This window comes from Paramormyrops kingsleyae, chromosome 25 (genome assembly GCF_048594095.1).
Source record: "Paramormyrops kingsleyae isolate MSU_618 chromosome 25, PKINGS_0.4, whole genome shotgun sequence".
NCBI classification, from domain to species: domain Eukaryota; kingdom Metazoa; phylum Chordata; class Actinopteri; order Osteoglossiformes; family Mormyridae; genus Paramormyrops; species Paramormyrops kingsleyae.
In genome coordinates this window covers 19042372-19065025 of record NC_132821.1, presented here as the reverse complement: position 1 = coordinate 19065025, position 22654 = coordinate 19042372, and the positions used below count along the sequence as shown (strand labels likewise).

The window sequence follows — 22654 nt, the reverse complement described above, 5'->3', positions numbered from 1 at the left end:
GAAAACGTTTTTGGAAAGCTGTATGTGTACACGTGCGATAGTTAAAGAACAGAGCCGGCAACGTAAAATAATATTATGTATTCATGTGTTGTAAAACTTGTTTGCAAAATTGCTATTTTTCGTCTTTCCGTTGCAGGTTTGAATGATTGCTTGCAATTTTAGTGGGTAGTGATGGAGAATATTAATCCATTTAATATTTAGAAAGACCTAAATTATCGTAACTTATATATATATATATGTATAACTAATATATGTAGGCCTATATATTAGTTACAATTTTATATATATATATATAGATAGATACAATGTTATAATTCTGCGTCAAAATTAGATTTTCAAAGCATGTTGTGGGCCTTTGGACGATGTACGTTAATATTTCTTCATATTTTCTTTATTTAGGATTAAAAAATATTTAAACCGAGGTTAACTTCATGTAAAGAAAGAACTATATGCGACATATACAAGAGATTAGAGATAGAGGTCAGGCTACCTGTGAAGGGCGTCTTGGCGGGGATAGATTGTTATCATGGCGGAGTGCCGAGACAATAGTGCCATGCATGTCACCTTGATTATACAAGTACACTTTTCAGAATGACGTTGGCCGCCTCATGATTACTATGGTAAACAGACCTCAGATTTCCCGTTATTAAACAGGGCGCGGTTAAAAAGGTGTTTATGTTTCTGTTGGATGCCTGTCAAAAGTGAAGTTTTAAAGTTTTATTTACACTATTACGTACATCGCATCAGGCTCAACTTTTAATGTGCCCGCGCACTTTCGTTTTCGAAAGAAGCATCATCCTGGGATCACAACTGATTGTTTATCGACTGGCGGATTTAAATGTGCATATTCTTTTATGGGCACGTTGAGTTCTGCACCGTATGAATCCCTTACCGCCTAATTTTCATCTGTTAACCAATAGACACAGTACTCAATCTTCAGCATCTCATCAAAGATGCCATTCACGTTTCGACGCGTCCTGAGAACAAAACCAGGCAGTGATGTTCGTCTAGTCGTGCGATTGTATTTGTGCGAAACATCCGTTTTTCATGCTTTCCCTTGTTGCCCGTTAGTCAAAACTGATTGTCATTTAAAAATGTATTTTAAACAAATACAAATTTATTATAAAACGTGTTTGAAAGAAGTTTTATGTAACAAGTGCCTTGAATTTCTCTGTTCATTTTGTAGTGTACAGTTGTTTAGCGTTTATATGGACGTAAATATGAGTTAAAATGATATGCTAAATAACAAAAAACTAATCAGCTGTATTAAAATGGGTGGTTTTGTCACTATATAAAATTGCACAACATATTATTATTGTTATTGCATATTGCGCTTTATTAGTATGAAAAATAAATGAAATGCATTCCAGACGCCGGAAAACTCCTAAGGAACCACGCGGCGTTGTCACGTGATGCTCCGTAACGCCCCAGAAGCGGCCTCGTGCGGAATCCCTTAGCCTCGCGCGCCACCGTGAGTCCGAACGGCTCCGCACAATCTGCTGTCTCCAGTGCCTCCCACCTGGGTACGTTTCTGCTGCTTGTGTTTAAAATAAGTATTTTATAATACAAATATGCATACGAGGCTTTTCAAGCCAACTACAAAAACGTAGGGGCACGTCTGTGAAAAGTCTTTGAATGGAGGGCATCGCATGTTGTTTTTGTCGGGATGAGCATAGAGCATTTTGAAATATGCTTGCGGGATGTGGGGGATCCGGATGTAATCACGATTATTCTTCGCTGTTTCGTTCGGCAGTGACACATTGAGGAAATAACGTCGCAGGAGAAGGGCTTGCGTTTATACTTCCTACGAAAAAGTTTACTTTCCATATAACTGCATGTGTAATTGTTACTTTGACTTAGTCTCCGTGGTTCGCGAGGGCGTGGTCTCGGCTTCCTGCTACAGCAGAGATGATAGGGGCTGCTCTGCAATGATCACAGCGTACATTGACCTTTCAGAGTCGTTTAAATCGCACCTTCATCAGATACTCAGTTTCCAAGCATTAAGCAGAATACAATTTGTAAAGAAATTGCCATTAGTTGCTTCGCTCTACTAATTATGATTTATAATACCGAGCTCTGTTTTATAGTTATCAAATAGCCTACATTAACTACATTAAATGTGTGTATATAGTACAGATGCTCCCCAAATTAGGATGCGATTACGCTCCGATGAACCCACCGTAAATGGAAAATATCCTAAGTCGAATATGAATATTATAGGTAAATAAATAACTACTGCACAGAATAAGTGAATATTTGGTTAAGCAGAAAAAAATGAATTACTCTCGATTGCTACAAAGACTGGAAGCGTGGCCGCGTGATACTTCCATCGCTCGCCATCAGTAGAAAGTGTCGTACAGCGTATCGCTAGCCCGAGGATAGATCACAAGTTTGATGATACTGAATATGCAAAGCCATCGGACCATCGTGAAGTTGAAATATCATAAAGCGAGGGAAATCAATATTACAATTTACACTTAAAATTTAATGATTTAAAAGTAGTCTTTAAATAGCACTATTTGTATGACCACTAGAGGGCAATATTGGTATCATTTTAGAGCTGAGGAGAGACTCCCGCCCAAGACTGAAGTGGAAGGTCATTACCCTGTAATAACCTCTAACAGTTAAAGATACATGAGCGCAGTCTTAGTAACTTTTTAAAAACGAAATAATTATATATACATATATATATGGTGAGGACATCATATTCATTAATTCTTTAATGCCGTCATTTAGACAACCTCATCTCAAGATAATTATAAAATATAAACAGCATGCTTAATGCAGGATAAAATATAATATTTGGTAGATGAAGGCAGCACGGTGACCTCTTCCCGCCAGGCTCGGGGGTCCCGATCCCTCCCCTGCTCTCTGCGGGGTTTGAATGTTCTGCCGTACTGCAGTACAGAGATGCAGTTAGACAAACCGGCATCTCCCCTAGAGTGTGCGTGTGTGTGCGCGCGCGTACCCTGCGAGGAACGGCATCTCTTTCAGGATGTATTTCCTGCTCCAGCCCCCCGTGGTTTGAGGATCGATTAGTGGATGGACTTTTTACATAATGTTACATACAGGGTGAACCTGATAACTACGGATGTTTTCAGTATACCAAAACAGGATGTGGTATAGAGATCCTCAGCTCAAACGTGCTGTGTTCATCAATGCACTTTTAAAGTAATTATTATACTATGTGTTTTATTCAGTAAAATATGGGTCAAATACATTTTTATTTAAAAATTCATTTCCTAACATTTTAAAATGATTTCTAAATGAACGTGCGTATGTGAAAAAAAATGTGTCAACATAATTTTGCCCCGCGCTGAGCCTGAATAAACTGAACGCACGGAAGCATAGATACGGGTGTATCTGCCCTTTTCGCATGTGACTTTGGGGCAGCCGGACCCGCAGACCCCACCCTCGACCCCATCTCTGTACCGTATTTGGGAGCCTGGTCCTGGGGAGGAGGAGTTATAGTAGAATGCCTGTACAAAGGTTACGGGATCCCACAAACCAGCGTGTTACAATACCGACCAATGGGAGCCGTAGATACAAGGACTTCGTGTCGAACATATGTTAGAACCGTCGTGATTGGATAAGACGCCGGTCTAAGAGCTGAAAACCTGGCGAGGCGGCAGCTCCCTGTTGACATATACAGCCTGCCGGCCCATCTCGAGGAATTCCGTTCACGGTCTGTTACAACCCCATATGTATATATTATTTAATTTAGCAAAATAAGCTGCGATGCGGTGCTCTTGTGTTATATATGTTCAGGCTGGCTTTTGCACACATCTGGTTGCGATCGGATGCGTTTCCGCGCAGTAACATATGCATGGGATAACATAAGGAAAGCTGCGTGCGGACCCGGTGCGCAGACGCGGTGATAGCGAGCCGTCACTCGCCTTGCTACCGTACGGACTGAAATGGCGAACAGTGACTGTCCGATGCTGTAAGACGTATGCTGGGGTCGGGGTGTTCGTGTCAGGCAGGCGCAGTAATTGACCCACATGCGCGGCTCGTTTCCTTGCGACGACCCCCCCCCCCCCCCTTTACAGCTGTCGCCGTTGTCTTGGGAAACCATGCAGCCGATAATAAGCGTTGATAAGTGAGGTCGTATGCGTGTATGGGGCTCGGATCACCTTCCGTGGGAACGGAGCTTGTGGAAATGAAATGATTTGATGGCCTGATCAGGGTGGGCTTTACGGGGACCGACCCATTTTGGGAAAGCATCGCCCTGAGTTCTTTTGATGAGAGGAATAAAACACGCAGCCGTTTACTGAACTGTACTGATCATTTGTTTGGGTGCGTAAGAGCCGCACATGTTCACGTTAAATACCATTAGTGTTAAAATAGAGCAGCAGTGTTGCGTAGACTTCGGTCCGATCCTGAAATGCGGGATAAACCCAGAGGCGGAGGCGTTTCGGTATCCACACGGCCGCATGGCAGGCGGGCTGGGGTCCGTGTGCATTGACGGTGTTATCAACAGTGTTTGTGCATGTCATCGTAGGCCTATTGTTAGTTGCTGTCACATGTACTGGCTGTGTGCGCTGTCCATGTTATTAATCACGGTGTCATTGTTACCTGCAATAGAGAAGGCATCTCTGCCCCTCACTTGCGATTATGCGCAGTAGTGTTACGTAGTCACACTGAGCCTGGTGTTACCCTGATTGATTTTCTGAAGGGTGCCACAGCATTCTGTAAACACAGAATGGCATGTTTGTGTCTGTCTTTATGGGCAACCACACCATGTCTTGCTTTGCCCCCCCTGTGCTATTCCCAGACACTTCCGTACTCGATCCCTGGACACTTCCGTACGCTGTTCCCAAACCCTTCCATATGCTTCTCTTGTATGCTTCCAGTAGTTTCTGGGGAGATGCTGTGACAATGCTAGGGTTCTGCTTCTGCCATCCCAGGCTGCTCCACTCTGGCTCCTTAGCCCCAAACCCAAGAAAGGAGCCTAGAGCTGCTTTGTTTAAAAAAAAAAAAAAAAAACGAGGAGAAGATTCCGGCCTGGGAAGTGCCTTCTGTCACAGCTGCCCAGGCTGGTTATTCGGGAATGTGGAGGGCTGTGCCAGTGTGTGCGAAACAGTGGCGCGGAGGACAAGGGAATCTCAAATGCACGGCAGCGGGGAAAACACTGCAGCGCGTGTGCCGCCTGGCCCCGTCCCTGGCGCAGTGCCACGCAGTGCTGCTCTCACAGGACCCTGAAGGGAACCTGAAGGGAGCAGGGCTTTGGCTTCCGTTCAGATTGATGTTCGGATTCTAGTTTTGGCGTTCCAGTGAGGCGCACAGGAGTGCCGCCTTTTGTTCCGTAACGGTCGGAATGTGAGGAATGTGGGCGGGAGGATGTGTCGCATGCGTGCGGCTGGATCCCGTCCTGAAGGCAAAGGGTGGTCCTGGCGTTGAGGGGTGTGAACGCGGCAGTGCCTGTCAGCGGCACACGCTAACGCGCGTGCGTTTGCCGGCAGTGGCCGTTGGAGACCAGTATCACCACGGCAACGGCGCAGCAGGAGCATGTGGGGCCGTTCCCTCCGCAATGCATGTTCGTCCCCTCCAGCTGCGGGAGGAGATGTCCTTGTTTTCCAGGTGAAAGGTGACCAGCCGCCACTGGCCCCGACCAGTCGTCACCTGCTAGTAGCACCAGCACCCTCCTCGCGTCCCCCCCCCCCCCCCATCAGTTTTTATAGCCGTAGACTTTTCCCCTCATTCTGGAAGGTTCTGGTTATGGTGCGGTGGTGACTTTGTTCCTTTGAACTCGCCCAATTCTTCACCCTGAGTTCAGTGTCGTGGCTCAGATGGACGGGGGCGGCCAGAGGGCCCCAGGGGGAGTTCCGGGTGATTCTGCAAACACCAGCAGCTGGGTGCATGTGCTGCTGCCTGGAGACAAAACCGCAGCCAGCGAGAGAGGTACTGTCACAGCTTGCAGACAGACACACGTACACAAACCCACAGACAGACAGTTACTGACACACACTGGTATACACGCTCAAACACATTTTTACACTCACTTGCTCACGCTCACACACAAACACTTATATACTTATCGGGGCAGTGTGTGGCTGTGCCTTTGATCAGAGCGTCACCGGTTCGAGTCTGGCCTCAGCACGTCTGCGGGTTCTTGAGTAAGGTCCTTAACCCCCAACCCCCTGGGTGCTGCTATGGGTGGCTGCCCTTTGTGTCCAGCTTGCAAGTTGGGGGAGGCGTAAAGACAATTTCCCCATGGGGATAAAAAGTATCAGTTGTTATTATTATTTTTATTATTGATCTAGACTCAGAAACACATACATGCTCATCCACAGACCCACACACAGACACGCACACACTTGCCACCCCACTCGCGCTCTCGGCCAGGCCCGGTGCTGGCTGAGTTCAGAGGGGTAGGTGTGGCTTCAGGCTCGGCAGACCGGAAGGGTGACCTTGAGCCAAGGGCTCTGAGTTCAGAGCTCTGTGTGACGGGGAGGGCAGCTGTTTCAGGTTCCCGCACACGCGTGTGCCTCAGAGCCCCGCCCTCATCACCTTGGCGGCCCCATGCCGCTGACATGGTCATTAACACTGCATTCCAGGGCAGGCGTAGGGGGCTGTGCTCCGATGCCACGGAAACAAGCTTAGACACTGCGGGGGTGAGTCAGAGAAACGAGGGAGAAAGCGAATGACAGTGATGGGGGGGGTCTGCAGAGAGCATCACTTCCTGTTCACCATCTGCGTGTAATGATGGGAGACGGGGACAATTCACCAGAAGAAGTACCTTCACATCAATAGCAGTTTGAGAGGGAAGGGGGGGTACATTCTGACAGGGAGGGGTCCCGGGCTCTGACAGGGTGCGGTGTGGAGCCAGAGGGGGTGGGGCCAGCGAGGTGGGCGGGGCCAGTGAGCAGCGCCCGCCCCTGTCTGGGCTGAGGCGACTTTGTTTGTGGTGAAGTTTCCCCCGGGCACTGACCTCAGCACCCCCTGTGGCTGTCTGCCCGTGGCTCGCATTGTAGGGGACTGCGTGCAGACGTGTGGCCTTGGCCTCAGCGGGGGCGGGGGCGGGGGGGCATCTGGATGCACAGTGCCTCCTGCTGAAAGACCCCAGCATTCGCACTGCCTGTCAGTTGCCCCCGTGTCACAACGACACACAGCACGGCTCGGTACAATCTGCCCCCCCACCACTATGCTCGTGAGCACAAACACATACTCTTACCCTGAATGATAACTCTGTCCGTGCTGAACAGTCGTGCACTTGTGCGGCCGGGTCGTGGGGAACAAGGAGAGTTAGGGAGGAGGATCGCGCCATCCCGACCGGGCAGGGGGGAGAGTGGCCTGATAAGCAGGTGACCTCTGTCCCACATTCCTGATGTGGCACGGGGGGGGGGGGGCATCGGCAGGCTGAGCTGTTTGTTTTGATTGTTTGTCTCTGGTTCTCCAACGCAGTGGGTTGTCCGCTTTGTTCCTGCCAACCCCCCCCCCCCACCACCACCGGGGCAGGAACAAGGCGGACAACCCAAAGCAACCATAGTGACCGGTTCCAGTTCCAGTTCCAGTTCTCGACTGTGTGTCTGGGGGGGGGGGGGGGTTTACTAACTTTATCGCACTGGCCCTTATGTAAAGATTACTGCTCTGTAGGTGAAAAGTCATGGGGGCGCTGTCCTGTGGCGTTGTGGGGGGGGGTCCAGAGCCTTCAGCAACTCTGGTCCCAAGTGCAGCGCGGGCTTTTTTGGGGGGGGGGGGCTTGTGGCTGTGCCTCATAGGACATTGATATCACGAGTGTGTTTGTGGTGTGGGGGGTTTGCTGGACTAGCCTACAGCCCCGCCCCATCTCTGACCCCACCCCTTCATTTCTCAGTACTTTCCGTTCATCCGAGACTGTTTTATATAGCTACCCGACCCCCCCCCCCCCCCCATACACATTGCTTGGCTGCGTCACAGTGGGGTGACCACAAGGGCAGCGGCACCATTGGTCTGTCCCCCCTCCCCGGCCAAGTACGGCTGTCCGGTGGGGGTAGGGGGGGGTCAGAGCCTAATCAGGTTACCTTTGGCCTGGAAGGCTGTCAGATGTGCCCTGCTGGGGGGGTGTGTTTACCATGTCACCTTTGCTGATGTGGGCTGGGGGGGGGGGCTGTTTGCCGTTGCTGGGAGCTTCACCACGTCAGATCCGCGCCCGTGACAAGCCGGGACTCCTCCATGGCCCCCCTATTCTTCCACATTCCAGCTTTTCCCCGACCTGCGGGAATGCGCCGGTACTGCGGGGGCCGCACGCACCAGGCCCCCGATGGTCTGACTGTTTGCCTGAGATTACGGCAGCTGTACATTAACCCGCCGGGGGGTGAGGGGGCGCGACGGGCGAATCTGCGCACTGACCTTTGCGGGGACATTGACATTGAGGCGTGTCGCCGCCTCGGCCGGCCCCCCCATGCAGGTTTAAAGGCGCCTCCCACACCCCCCCCATGGCTTAGGGGAGCAGTGCCGGGTCAGGGAGGAGCTGCCTGTCTCGCTGCTGGGAGGTGTTGCCCTTCTATTCATAGCTACTCCCCCACCCCCCCCCCCCCCGGGTTATATTGCCGGGTAAATCGGCGACGTGCTCCAGGTCACCGTCTCCACAGGGGAAGTGACAGAGCCCCCGGCGCCCCCGTGCCGGCCGTCACGCTCCAGAAGCTCGTTCTTGACACCGATCGCGTTCCTGCACCTCTGCCCGGGTGCGTCGCGAAGCCAGCAAGTGCCGCCGTATCCAGCTCTCAGCTCAGCCAGGAGTCGAGAGTCAAGGTTCACCTCTCCGTAGGTGAGTAGAGAGTCAAGGTTCACCTCTCCGTAGGTGAGTAGGTCCTGCTGCCTCTTCGGTGGGGCCAGAGAGGAACTGTTAGCTCCTTATTGCAGGAGCCATGGCTATGAAAACCCACTCGTCCAGCAGCAGTAATGAGGAGGAAAACCAGACGCTGCTAATCGGATGGAGTGTGTGTGTGTGGGTGTGTGTGTGTGTGTGGGTGTGTGTGTGTGTGTGTGGGTCCTGAACATGGCTGCTCGCTTTGTCAGCTTCAGGTGTGGGGTTGTTCAACTGTGTGGGTTAGGGGCAGTGATTCGAACCCGCAGCCGTATCTGGGCAGGGGCTTTTCCACAGCCGAGCCCCGGTGCATAGACCACACACGGAGGCAGTAAACCTGTCCGGGGAGGAGGCTGATGGGCGCTCGCTCCCTCGTGGCTCCATATCCTTGGCGATTGCCGTGTTGATAGAGCCTAAGCATTTCCCAGTGGCTTTTCCTCACTTGCCAGAGTGAGGATGATGGGATCTGATTCTGCGTTGACCGGGAGGCGTTCAGACGTGCAGCCAGAGATCACGGGACATTCCGTGGGAACTCGCGAAAAATGCCAGTGGTGTGTGTGCTGTCCTGCACTTCTGAAAGTTTCCACAGCTGCTGCAGGAAAAATAAACGGTCTGTTCTGAAATGAAATGCATTGAGCTTTTTGGGCTTCAGTCTGGCTTGTGACAAACACAAGAGAAGATATCGATCACGGCTCTCTGATAGCAGTTCTGTGAGCCGCAGCTTTCTCATGTTCAGAGTTCAGGGCCGTGTGCTCTTATTGGCTGATATGTTGACCTTTCACCCCTGGCTCCTGCCACCAGGTTGCAGAGTCAGCTGTCTGTTAATGAGGGCAAGGTTCACGCAGGTAAGGCGACGAGCCGCTCTGCAGGGCTGCCTGGTGCCGACACAAAGGCTGTGATCCAGTGGATGTTTTACCCTTTAATTCCCCTGGCCTGGGGTCAGCGGGCAGGACCCAGCCCAGTCCCGATGCCCCCAGCTGGATGCTGGTGGTCTGTGCACTGATCAGAGGTGAATTCCCACCTGGCGCCTTGGTGGCATGTAAGAAATGAAATGAAATCTGTAAGCGTGTGATGTGATGTGAGGGTGACGATGCCAAGAGGATCCACTGACCTCAAGTCTGAGATGTGTTTACACACAACAGTCAAGTGCGCGCTGTCTTACTGAAGAGCAAATGAAGTGTGACAGGAAAACACATCTGCGACCCAGTTTTTATGGGTCATGAAGAAAAAACAGCTGATGTCATACTTTCAGCAGTGTTACTAGGGACCTAGTTTCTATGGGAACCGTCTCCTGGGGAACCCTTTTGTAGCACCAGGTTTCCTGGGAACCCTGTTCCAAGAGCACCTGGTGTTCAAGCAGAGTGTTCGGCAGCAAGATTTCTGGTCCAAGTTGCTGGGAAAACAGACCCTGTGCTGCTGCGGTTTCGGACTGCGTCAGTGTCCCGCTTCCTGTGATTTATGGTAATAGGAGGTACACCATTGTTTTTCTACGCTAGATACCCCTCGTGTCACACTGAATATCTTCCTGTGCAGCTAATGAGGGGGTTTTGCACTGAATGTCTTCCCTCTTTCTCATGCAGCTGATGAGGGGGTGTCGCACTGAATGTCTTCCCTCTTTCCCATGCAGCTGATGAGGGGGTGTCGCACTGAATGTCTTCCCTCTTTCTCATGCAGCTGATGAGGGGGTGTCGCACTGAATGTCTTTCTCCCTTCCCTTGTGCAAATTTTCTTTTTGCAAGGTGGTTCAACTCATTAATATTTATGAGAGAGGCACTACCCGATTGGCTGGTGAACGTGATCCCATCGACACATGCTGCCCTTTTTTTCCTGTCTAAGGCATTCACTGTCCAATAAGGATGTGTTTCTTTCATGAAAGTGCTTGAAGCACCCTGTAAAACACAAATTTGTTTCCCATGCAGTAGATGAGGGGGTGTCACGCTGAATGTCTTCCCCCTTCTTCCTATGCAACTGATGAGGGAGTGTCACGCTGAATGTCTTCCCCGGTTCCCCACAGAAACTGCGCGATAAAAGCCCACCATGCAAGCCCAGGAGATCCTGCGGCACCTGCGCATTCCCGAGCTGGAGGACATGCGGCAGTATGTGCGGAACCTGCCCGTGAACACACTGATGGGCATGGGCGCCTTTGCCGCCGTCACCACTTACTGGTACGCCACGCGGCCGCGTGCCCTCAAGCCGCCCTGTGACCTGGCCATGCAGTCCGTGGAGGTCGAGGTGAGAGTGCTGGTCAGAGCCGGTCTGTGGGTTTGTGTGCTTGCGTGTCTATGTGTTTGGGTCTGTGCATATCTGTGTGTGTAGGTCTGTGTCTGTCTCTGTTTATGTCTGTCTAGGTCTGTGTGTGCAGTGTCTGTTGACATCCCGGACAGTCAGGCAGTGGCCTCAGCCACCCTATTAGGACTTCGCTGTGTGGAGTGACATTGTTACTCAATATCGTTATCATAGACAGCCGCGCATATTGCAGGGGCCATTGACTCACTTCCTGCACTTCCTGCACTTCCCCCCCATCAGCTCTACAGTGCTGCATGTTCTCTGCATGTTCATGCACAATAAAACACTTTTCCAAAAACACATCCAGCCCTCTATCACTGCCTCCCTCCTTTCTCTCCCTCTCTCATCTCCCTTTCTCACCCTCTCACTGTCACTGCCTCCCTCCTTTCTCTCCCTCTCTCATCTCCCTTTCTCACCCTCTCACTGTCACTGCCTCCCTCCTTTCTCTCCCTCTCTCATCTCCCTTTCTCACCCTCTCACTGTCACTGCCTCCCTCCTTTCTCTCCCTCTCTCATCGCCCTTTCTCACCCTCTCACTGTCACTGCCTCCCTCCTTTCTCACCCTCTCACTGTCACTGCCTCCCTCCTTTCTCTCCCTCTCTCATCTCCCTTTCTCACCCTCTCACTGTCACTGCCTCCCTCCTTTCTCACCCTCTCACTGTCACTGCCTCCCTCCTTTCTCTCCCTCTCTCATCTCCCTTTCTCACCCTCTCACTGTCACTGCCTCCCTCCTTTCTCTCCCTCTCCCTCCCTCTTGCTCTGTCACCATCTTCTTCCTTTCCTCCTTCTCTCTTCTTCTCTCCTCCTCCCTCTCTCTATCCTCTCGCTTCCTCTCTCTCTCCCCCCCTTTCTTTCCCTCCCTCTTTCTATCACTCTCTCTGTCTCCCCGCTCTCTTCCTCCCTCCTCCCCCCTCATCTTTCCATCAGCACACTGATATGGGGACCATTGCTCTTGAGTCACCCAACCCGTGCTCTCTTTGCGGTGCTGATTTGAATCAGGGTTTGACCTCCTGCTCTCAGAGAAATGTGGTTCCCCCCCCCAGGGTGGCGAGTATGCCCGCCGGTCGGTGCTGATGGACAGCGACAAGCTCATCACTAACATCTACAGTGACATGACAACAATGTATGAAGTCTTCCTCCGGGGGAAACGCGTGTCCAGTAAGCCGATTGCCCGCTCGGGGTGGGGTCCACTGGGGTGGGGCATTTTAATGAATTCTAATTGGTCGATAAATAATAGCTGTGCCATGTAACCCCACCCCCTGACTGGATTTCATCCCTTGCAGATAACGGACCCTGCTTGGGCTCACGGAAACCCAACCAGCCTTACCAGTGGCTGTCCTACCAGGAGGTGAGATGACCACGCCGGCTGGGCCTTCACCCTTCATGGGCTGCATCCTCCTCATCTGACAGCTTTTTTCCCCTCAACTCTGCCCCCCCACTCCCAGGTGGCAGACAGAGCAGAGTTCTTGGGATCTGCGCTGCTCCACAGGGGTCACTCCAAGGCCAGGGACAAGTTCGTCGGCATCTTCTGCCAAAACAGACCAGAGGTGCGTGCGGGGTGTGCGGCCGCTGGTCGGCAGGATACCCTAAGGGCAGGATTGTGGCCTCGGTGATCTAGCTCCCCTCTGTGAAGTCACACTATGGCATGTCACACAGGGCGGGGCTAAAACGCATAGAACTCGACACACATGACACACCCAGAATGCTCTGGGGCAAACAGACTGTGCAGCCGTACCTGAAAAGCACCCGTCTCAGACCTGGTAGCAAATAAACAATCAAAGAACCTTCTCTCTCTCTCTCTCTCTCTCTTCCCCTCTCCCTCCTTCTCTTTCTCAATCTCTCTCTACCTCTGTCTTTCTCCCTCTCTCCAGTGGACGATAGCCGAGCTGGCGTGTAACACTTACTCCCTGGTGGCCGTCCCACTGTACGACACGCTGGGCACAGACGCCATCGGCTACATCATTGACAAAGGTGTGTGTGTGTAGGCCAGCCCCGTCCGAGGGAATATGGTCGCGTTCCGGTCACTGCCGCACCCTGGATCCTAGGGCTGGTGGTGGGGGGGAGGTTTGAAGCAGCCTCGTGGTCCAGCTCAACGCCACCTCCTCGGTGCAGCTCGCTGGGCTGATGGCATCTGCTGCAATCCTGCTGACCAGCCATATGTCTGTGTGGAGAAAAGTGCCAAACCTGTTTGGTTCATTACTTCCTAATTTGCTTGTCCTGTTCTGTGACAGGTTGTGATGCCGTCTATGTGCATGTGTGTCTTCCTGTAGCCACCATCTCCACGGTGCTGTGTGACGTCCCAGACAAGGTCCGGCTCATCCTAGACTGTGTCAGCGGCAGGGAGCACTCTGTCAAGACGCTTATTGTCATAGAGCCCTTTGACGCCGACCTAGTGGCCACAGGCAAGAAGTGCGGCATCGAGATCCTCAGTCTGAAGGAAACGGAGGTCTGTGCCAGACTGAGGGCGGGATGGTGGACTGGGGCGTGTGGCGCGGGGTAGAGGTTGATTTAGAGCTTTTATGGCATGCACATGCAGCCTCAGGGGGCCCGGGGGGGGGGGCTGCATGATGGGGCCAGTCATATGACAGGCCAGACCCCCCCATCCCACGCAGATGTTTCACATACATCAAGGTGGCCTCTGGAGCCAAGCGTCTCTGTAAGCTTGTGGTTCCTCCCTGTGCAGTCGGGTGGCGTCCCGATTCTTACCAGCATACATCGGCCATGTGGCCGAACTGCTTACTGTGAATTTCCTCAGGGAAAAGAAGTCCTGCTGCAAAAATGATTGGCTTTTTGTTCCACAAACTGTTTAGAGAATGGTGCCTTCTTATGAAATAAGTTCCAGAAAGAAAGGTTGCATAATCACAAATCCAGTAAAAAGTCTCTTTTTCTTTCATTCCCTTTCTTTCTTTCAGAGTACCGGCATGGCCAATCACAAGGCCCCGCTGGTGAGTATGACCTGGCTGCCTCTGCCTTCACTGTCATGTGACGTGTAATGCTTCTGGCCACTGAGCTCTGTGTGTTCTCCTGCAGCCCCCCAAACCTGAAGACTTGGCCATCATCTGCTTCACCAGTGGAACCACCGGTAAAAACTGCTAGAATTTACACGCTTGCTCTCAGACTGCTGCATGTAATTTCACACTGATACGCGATTTTTCATGACGCAGTTGTAAACAGTGCTGGTCCTGTCTGCTGTCGATAAAGCTTGTTTTGAATGAGATTTGATTTTGAAGGTGGGGGGGCGGGTCTTGTTTTGTCGTCCAGGAAACCCAAAGGGGGCAATGCTCACCCATGGCAACATCGTGTCCAATTGCTCTGCCTTCATCAGGACCACCGAGGTAACTAAGGACCTGCGGTCATGGGGAGTATCACAGTATGTGTACTTGACAGTACTTGTGTTCTTTTACATTATCGTTCATTGCTGAAGACCAGGTCCAATATTCAAGAACAGGAGTACAGAGGAGGGTAAAAATCCCTGGATGTCGTTCTTGCCCCACTCCAAATGTCAAGGATGCATTGGTTGCATCCTTGCCGAACTAAACCAATCCCATGATTCATTGCATCCCAAGTTTGTTCTTGGGAGGCAAGTTAGTAAGGCCATGACCTCCAATCTTTGCATTCTTGGTGTTGAGAAACGCCCCAGGTCTGCGTAGGGGTTTAAGTGGCGGAGGTGGCAGATCGCGTGACTGCACACCTTGATGACGTAATTCAGGTGGGATTGGACCCCCCTGTACTGCTTGGCAGAGGTGGGTCTGTCTTGTTTGCCCTGCAGCCCCAGCATCCATCCTCTGGCTCATCTGCTTCCCTTCTTCCCCCTTTTTCTTTCATTCCCTCCCTCCCTCTTTTCCTCTCACCCTGTGATTTCCCAGGAACAACTTCATCTGAACAAAGATGATGTCCTCATCTCTTTCCTGCCGCTGGCCCACATGTTTGAGCGCGTGGTGGAGGTGAGTGGGGGGGAGGAGCGGTCACACTTTCACACACACACAGTCACACGATCACACACACACATGCTCACACACACACACACACGGTCACACACACACGCACACACACGGTCATACGCTCACACACACACACACACACACACACGCTCACACACACATGCTCACACACACACGCACACAGGAGCGGTCACACTTTCACACACACACGGTCACACGATCACACACACACACACACATGCTCACACACACACACGCACACACACGCACACACACGGTCATACGCTCACACACACACACACACACACATGCTCACACACACACGCACACACACGGTCACACTTTCACACACACACGGTCACACTCACACACACGGTCACACGATCACACACACACGCTCACACACACACACGGTCACACGCTCACACACACACACGGTCACACGATCACACACACGCACACACACGGTCACACGATCACACACACACGCTCACGCACACACACGCTCACGCACACACACGGTCACACACACACGCTCACACACACACACGCTCACACACACACACGCACACATGGTCACACATGCACACATGGTCACACACGCACACATGGTCACACACATGCACACATGGTCACACACGCACACATGGTCACACACACGCACACATGGTCACACACGCACACATGGTCACACACACGCACACACACACACATACACACACGCGTGCACACACACATCCTTAATTTCCACCCAGAGCTAAACTTAAGCATAAGTAACCAAACAAAATACTTATGGCATTTTTAGTTTTTAAATTTTTTTTTTGAAAATTGAGTTTCCCTTGTGGTGACCAAAAAAATATCCCACCCAAGGTCAAAAGGTTTTCATTATATAATCATTACTTGGTCCCCACAATGTAGTGTATACAGACAGACACACACACACGTGGCTCCACCCAGATCCCAGCAGTCACTGCCCTGGTCCTCGTACAGTTAAGTCAGTCTGTGACTGACACTTACTATTGTGTCCTTACTGGGTCCAGTTCAGGATTGATTGATAGATTTTGGTGGAGACACTGTGCCAGACAGGCAAAAGCCGGAAGACGTAGTGATGCAGTTTACCGCCCTTTCTCAGAGAACACAGCACTTCCCAGTTAAAAGGCGGAGCTAACTGCAGTGCATCACACGTCTGTTAGCTATCTTTAGGATGCCAGCCTTTGGCTGAATGTTTACAACTCACAAACAGTGACATCTGGTGGTAACAGGAGTGTATGACAAGCCATAATTGTGTATAATAGGGCTATTCAAATCACGGTCTGAGCATTGCTGATTTTACAGCTTTCCTTTACCTGTGAGCCAGGTGTGAAGCCTCTGGCCAGTCAGAATCAGTAATTATTAAGCTAACTGCCTGGGAGAACTGAAAACAAGGCCTGGATTTGGAATCGAGGGCCATATTTGAATGGGGGGGGGGGGTGTAATATAGACTATGAGTGCTTTTTCACTGTACCAGGTACCGTACTTTTTACCGACTGGTAAATGCACCGAATGACATCACAATGGGAGGCAGAATATTTTATACTAAATTTGAAAGAAGGCTGTAGTATATTATAGGGCTGGACATCGCATGTTATGCACATGCAATTCTTACATCGCCAGTCAGCTAGATTAAGATCAAGCTTTCTTACTTTCAATTCTGTATATGGACATTATAGCGCAGAGAGTTTCGCTAAATCATTTTTAACTCTTTGTAATAGGGGAAAAAAACCTTACCAGCTTAGCACTTTTAATTATTATATTAGATAATATATAAAAAGAATATGTTTAAAAATCAGTTTAAAGATTACCGGCACTGCTTTTGCATGAGCGCTGCATGCATTGTCCGGGACAATGACAATCATTTACATCCTTGCTATTAAAATCACTCTTAGGTGGGTTTGTGAGAAATTTATTAACTCTTTTTTTGCTTTATAAATACCCCAATATTTTTTACAACTTTGCGAGGATAGCACGCTGTATGTATATTAAACAAAATACTTTTTAAATTTCTTGTCATGCCATCCTGATATTTTTGTTGTATCTGTTCTTCCGACCAGATTGCAATTTATTTTCTCCGTTTATCGTTGTTTTCTGAGTTCGTAACTTTTTTCAAGACACCAGTTGTATTGTGTTTCAGTGGCAAGTTATTTGCATAACCAGTCGGCAAAGAAAGTGTGTCAAGTCCCACCCCAAAGTACTGAAGTACCAAAGAAGTATATAAGGTACTAGAAGTATATCAGGTACCAGAACTTTTGGTACTTGACAAGAAATCAATGGAAAAGGGAAAGTACCGAAAGTGCAGTACGAAAAGTACAGTACCTGTTGTAGTGGAAAAATGCCCTATATGGTTGTGACACCAGTTGTGAACTCAAAAACAGGATTATGGTGACACCCCCAATCTGTCTCTTGTCTCTGGGGCTCCCGACATCCCTGTTTGTTCTCCCAGTCCAGTCCACTCCTGTCCCTCATTCATTATCAGAAAATTGACCACAGGGCACATTATTGGATGGGATTGGTCAGATACGGTCACATGATCTCACCCTGCCTCCCTACTCCAATCCCAGGGTGTCTGCCTGTCCTATGGTGCCAGGATCGGCTATTTCCAGGGTGACATCCGGCTCCTCATGGACGACCTAAAGACGCTGCGACCGACCGTGTTCCCTGTGGTGCCCCGGCTGCTCAACCGCATGTTCGACAGGGTAATGTGTGACTTCCACCCTTATCTGGGGCAACTTGCTTTGTTAGTATCATCTGAATGCTACATGCTAAAGCCGCCCTGGGGTAAACGAGACCCCCAGGAACTCGCCAGTATTTGGGGCTGCTGTCTTGTAGCGTCACCTGGCTGCGTCCAATGATTCCACTGATGCAGCCCCTGGTCTGACTTGCTATTCGATCCCTGATGTAGCCGCCATACCCTCCACATGGCGCATGCCAGCTGCCGGACTGTCCACACAGCTGCTGTGCTGTCACGGGCATGCGGTCCTCGCACAGCCCCGCCTGACAGAGGCTTCTCCCTGCACAGATCTTCGGGCAGGCGAACACGCCTCTGAAGCGCTGGCTCCTGGACTTCGCCTCGCGGAGGAAGGAGGCGGAGCTGAGGAGCGGCGTGGTGCGGAAGGACAGCATGTGGGACAGGCTCATTTTCAGCAAAGTGCAGGTGACCATGGAGGCCGTTGCCATAGCAATGCGCCATCCAATTGCGCTTCACGTGACATGCACTCCCAAAGCTGGCGAGGCGTGACCCTCAACCAATCAGCTGCCTCGGTCAACCTGAAACCTCGACTACCGAATGTGCCGTTGCTATGCAAATCATCTACCACAGATGGTTGATGTATCTGGATGCAAGTGTGTGTTTCACAATCATCATTAGTTTGTAAGTTATAGATGGGTGGAAATTAGTGGGTGTGTATTCCTTAGCGGTAGTTTAGCAATTTTAGAAAAATCTTTGTGGTTAGTATCAGTAGTTTAGTTTTTTAAGCAGTGGTTCTTATGATAGTAGGCTAGGTTGCATAAATTTAATATATTTTTTTAATTTTTATATTTATCCCATTGAATCCTTTAGATTGATGTCTGCTTCATGTTATTCTGCTTTGCTGTTGTGGCACCGTGACCCACAGCAGGTGGTGATAGCTGTCTAGGTGCAGTAGGGGGCGATAGCTGCTAGAGCCGTTATCCTCTGACTAAGGTTGGAGGACACAGGAAGCCACACGGCTTGGATGGCTGGACCAGCGCTGGTCCCATATGAAAGGGTAGCTAGTTAACAGAAAATAAAAGAGAAAAAACAATCAGGGGTTACAGAAGTATTGATTTGTGGAAACCAAAGTCATGGGTTGGCGCTGGGCGGATGGGAGGTAGGGCAACCAATCAGAAATGTAAATCGACCGGGGGTGTCTTGGAGGTGAATCAAGCTATTCATGTGCTAACCCATGAAATGTGATTTGCTGATTAATAAAGAAATGATGATTGATTAAAGAAGTAAACAGAAATCTGAAGATGCGCTTTTTCCTTTCCTTCTGTAGCTTTCTTCAGCTCGGGTAATTTCAACTTGCACGTGTGTCGTTTGCCTCACACAGCGCCCCTCGAAGTCTGTGTGTGAAGAAGGACCTTGGCGGCTCATATTTAATGGGAGGCTTTGTGCTCTCTCTCGCCCCCTACAGGCCAGCCTGGGAGGCCGTGTGCGTCTGATGATCACGGGAGCGGCACCTGTGTCTCCGACCGTTCTGACTTTCCTTCGTGCGGCGCTGGGCTGCCAGGTCAGTGGGAGGCTCGGGTCCCTTGGGGGAGGGGGTGCATGGGGGACACAGCACAGGTGCATCATGGGTATGAGGTTAGGTCTGTCTGCTCTCTTCTGCAGTTCTATGAAGGATACGGGCAGACTGAATGCACAGCAGGGTGTACACTCTCTTTACCGGGGGATTGGACTGCAGGTAATGTGCACGCAGACGCGCACCCCCATGATTGTGACACTGGGGCCTGGTGGCTAACCTTTCTTGTGCCCCCCAGGTCATGTGGGGGCTCCCCTGCCCTGTAACCTGGTGAAGCTGGTGGACGTGCCAGACATGAACTACTCTGCTGCCAGCGGGGAGGGAGAGGTGAGGCCCATGGGACGAAGGTGGCAGAGCCAAACGCATGGGGGCAAAAGCAGGCCTCCAGCATATTTGCTGATAACATTAAAGCAGTGTTTCCCAACCCAGTGCTCAGAGCCCCCAGACAGAGCAAATTTTTGCTCCCTCCAAGCTCCCAGTCCTCAAGTACACTGAATACCTGCAGCAAGTGTTGTGGGAGCTGGGAGGAAGCAAAACTGTGCACTGTCTGAGAGTTCCTGAGGACTGGTCTGGGAAACACTGCTTTGAAGGTATAAAATCACACAGGGGCTGCTGTGGCTGGGTACAAAGCAGCAGTTCTGTTTTGGGTAGGTGTGCGTCAAAGGACCAAACGTCTTCCAAGGCTACCTGAAGGACCCGGAGAAGACGGCGGAGACGATCGATAAGGACGGCTGGGTCCACACTGGCGACATCGGCAAGTGGCTTCCGGTAAGATGAGACCCACTGGCGAGGTGTCCAATCACAGGATCCCTGGCACTGAGCTTCCCTCCCTCCTGCCCCGTTCAGAACGGCACCCTGAAGATCGTGGACCGCAAGAAGCACATCTTCAAGTTGGCACAGGGCGAGTACATCGCTCCCGAAAAGATCGAGAACATCTACATCCGCAGCGACCCAGTGGGCCAGGCTTTTGTTCATGGGGACAGCTTGCAGGTGGGGGACAACATCCAGTAATGACTACCCTGAACAGTGGGCTTACTCTGTGTTGCCCTGGGGGCAACAGAATGCTGTGGTCACAGCTAGGTCTTCAAAGATTCACTGAAGGATCATTTATCCCCCCCCCACAGGCATGCCTGGTGGCCATCATTGTGCCCGACCCAGATTTCCTACCTGACTGGACCAGAAAGAGGGGTATTGAGGGGTCCTTCCCCGAGCTGTGCAGGAACCAGGTAATGGCCCATGATCAGGCTGAATGCCCACCGATAGCGATGCTCTGTCACTCCCCCCTGTTCACAGTCCCACAAGTACATGTAGCTGCCATGATATCATTAGCCAGCCACTAGATGGCGCTCCAGGAGCCCTCACATGAGTCTTAGCGGAATCGATAGCAGGTTTCAGCACAGGTAACATGCTCTGGTTGCTGTGGCATCGGTCTTTTGGCATATCACGGTCACCTGGAGACCTTGGAGTGTCCAGCGGCAGACGTCTGTGTCTGGTATGTGACCCCACCCCCCACCCGGCTCTGCTCCTGCAGGAGGTGAAGAACGCCATCCTTGAGGACATCCTGAGGCTGGGTAGGGAGGCCGGGCTGAAGTCCTTTGAGCAGGTAAGGAGCTTCCCAGGTAGTCGGCACACAGTCCGCGATTGTCTCTCCACGCACTAGCACAGTCCGCGATTGCCTCTCCACGCACTAGCACAGTCCGCGATTGCCTCTCCACGCACTAGCACAGTCCGCGATTGCCTCTCCACGCACTAGCACACTGGCCGCACGTACATAACCACCTGAGGCCTACTCCATCACTGTAATGACCGAGACAACAAGTCACTCAGATGCAGCCCTGTGACGCTGTGCGTCTGACGCAGGTGAAGGACATCATCTTGCACCCCGAGATGTTCTCCATCCAGAACGGCCTGCTCACCCCCACACTCAAGGCCAAGCGTGCAGAGCTACGCAGCCACTTCAGGGAGCAGATCGAGCAGCTCTACAGCAAGATCAAGATGTAGCTGCTGCCCGGCCCGGGTCCCGTCTGGCTGGGGGGGGGGAAGGGGTGTCACATTTCCAGCCCCACCCTCATGTCGAACTTCAGGGAAACAGGAGAACTCAACACAGGCCCCATCCTCCGTTAATCGGTGTGTTCATGGTTTTTAAAAAGCGGTATGCCACTGGGCCTCGCCATGGGCGGAGCCGTCATCGCCATCAATGTCTCAGCCAAGTCATTGCCTTAGTCTGGCCACACCCCCCACCCCAAATAAATAATTTCAGGGTGGAGCGGTGGGGCCTCAGATAGCCCCCGTCTTTCGATCTTTGTCTCAGAGTAGCCTGATGATCTTGCCACAGAAGCACGATGGTGCAGCACATTTCAGGAAGGGGGGGGGGGGCAACTGCAGATAACAGCTTAAACTTGTCACACGCATGCCTTGTGCGGATTGGCTGTGTACATAGCTACATATTTAATGTTTTTCTTGAATTCTTTTCCAAAGTGAATCAGTGTTTGGTGTGACGGGGTGACTAACAAGCAGGATCCTGGCGTAAGCAGCACGGCACGGCACCACCAAAGTGGTGGAACGCAGGGGCCAATCGTGGGCCTGCTGGGGGTGGGGGGTGTGGCTTGGCCTTGTGGGAAGGAGGATCCTGAGCCACAACCAACAGGTGACACGCAGCCCCTTCTGGAAGCAGGTGCGGCGCGAGTCAAGGCCCGATATCGCGCTCGTCGAGGTGCCCTTGGTCAGTCTCTGCCCGTGCTTGGGGCCCACGAGGCTCGGGGGGGGGGGGGCTCTTCCCCGTTGCGTTTCAGGGTGGAACATCGAATGACTAAAGCTGAGTCCAGGTAGGGAACAGCTTGGAAAGAGACTCCTGTCGACCAGCCTCTGGGATGGCGTCCTCCACTGCAGGAAAAACGCAAGCCGAGAATGCAGACTGCACCCATCCTGCGCGGGCGGGTGCTCCGGTCTGGCTCAGCGTCTCAGTCCAAGAGGAAGCTTTAGGATGAAGGCTCCTTTTAATAATTCACATATAGAAATATATTTTGGGTACGAATAGGATTGCATACAAACTGTGAAGATTGTAACGATCGATTCGTCCATTTTTGGAACGGATGGCGCCGATGCCTCCTCCCCTCGCGCCGTACACATTTGGGAATGACCCGCGGTCTGTGCCTGTGTGCGCCATGGAAGTGCTTTACAGTCCTCGCTTTGTACCTTGTTTTGTAAAAGATGCGTATATTTCCAACAAGCAGCAGCACCAAATAAACACTCTTCTGTGTTTCTCATTCGCTGGGACTCGGCCTCCTTTCTTGGCGATCGCTCATATCTCTGTGTTTCTCTTTTACTAAGTGACCCAAAATA

At 51.3% G+C, this 22654-nt stretch overlaps 1 protein-coding gene across 5 annotated transcripts; it reads left to right on the top strand.

Annotated features, from left to right (window-relative positions):
• The first annotated feature begins 1423 nt into the window (after positions 1-1423).
• Positions 1424-22581, top strand: acsl1a (acyl-CoA synthetase long chain family member 1a). 5 transcript variants are annotated; one of them, XM_023830635.2, is made up of 21 exons: positions 1424-1523; positions 10803-11020; positions 12117-12231; positions 12357-12421; positions 12519-12620; positions 12945-13044; positions 13344-13519; positions 13986-14018; positions 14104-14155; positions 14335-14408; positions 14940-15017; positions 17612-17746; positions 18070-18204; positions 19205-19300; positions 19402-19474; positions 19551-19639; positions 19964-20080; positions 20159-20302; positions 20437-20538; positions 20844-20915; positions 21173-22581. In XM_023830635.2, exons 2-21 carry the CDS (start codon positions 10826-10828, stop codon positions 21311-21313), a joined length of 2094 nt encoding a protein of 697 aa, XP_023686403.1. In that variant the 5' UTR covers positions 1424-1523; positions 10803-10825; the 3' UTR covers positions 21314-22581. The 5 variants fall into 5 exon arrangements, with proteins under 5 accessions (XP_023686403.1, XP_023686402.1, XP_023686404.1 ...); XM_023830634.2 differs by lacking the exon at positions 1424-1523 and adding an exon at positions 3540-3685; XM_023830636.2 differs by lacking the exon at positions 1424-1523 and adding an exon at positions 5765-5901.
• Positions 22582-22654: the final 73 nt, after the last annotated feature.

Bases quoted from the DNA above. Each gene is read 5' to 3' on its own strand.
- acsl1a (XM_023830635.2), top strand. From the start codon at position 10,826: ATGCAAGCCCAGGAGATCCTGCGGCACCTGCGCATTCCCGAGCTGGAG. The intron at 12,422-12,518 runs GTGAGATGACCA...CCCCACTCCCAG, and splicing joins AGTGGCTGTCCTACCAGGAG to GTGGCAGACAGAGCAGAGTT. The intron at 18,205-19,204 runs GTGACCATGGAG...CGCCCCCTACAG, and splicing joins TCATTTTCAGCAAAGTGCAG to GCCAGCCTGGGAGGCCGTGT.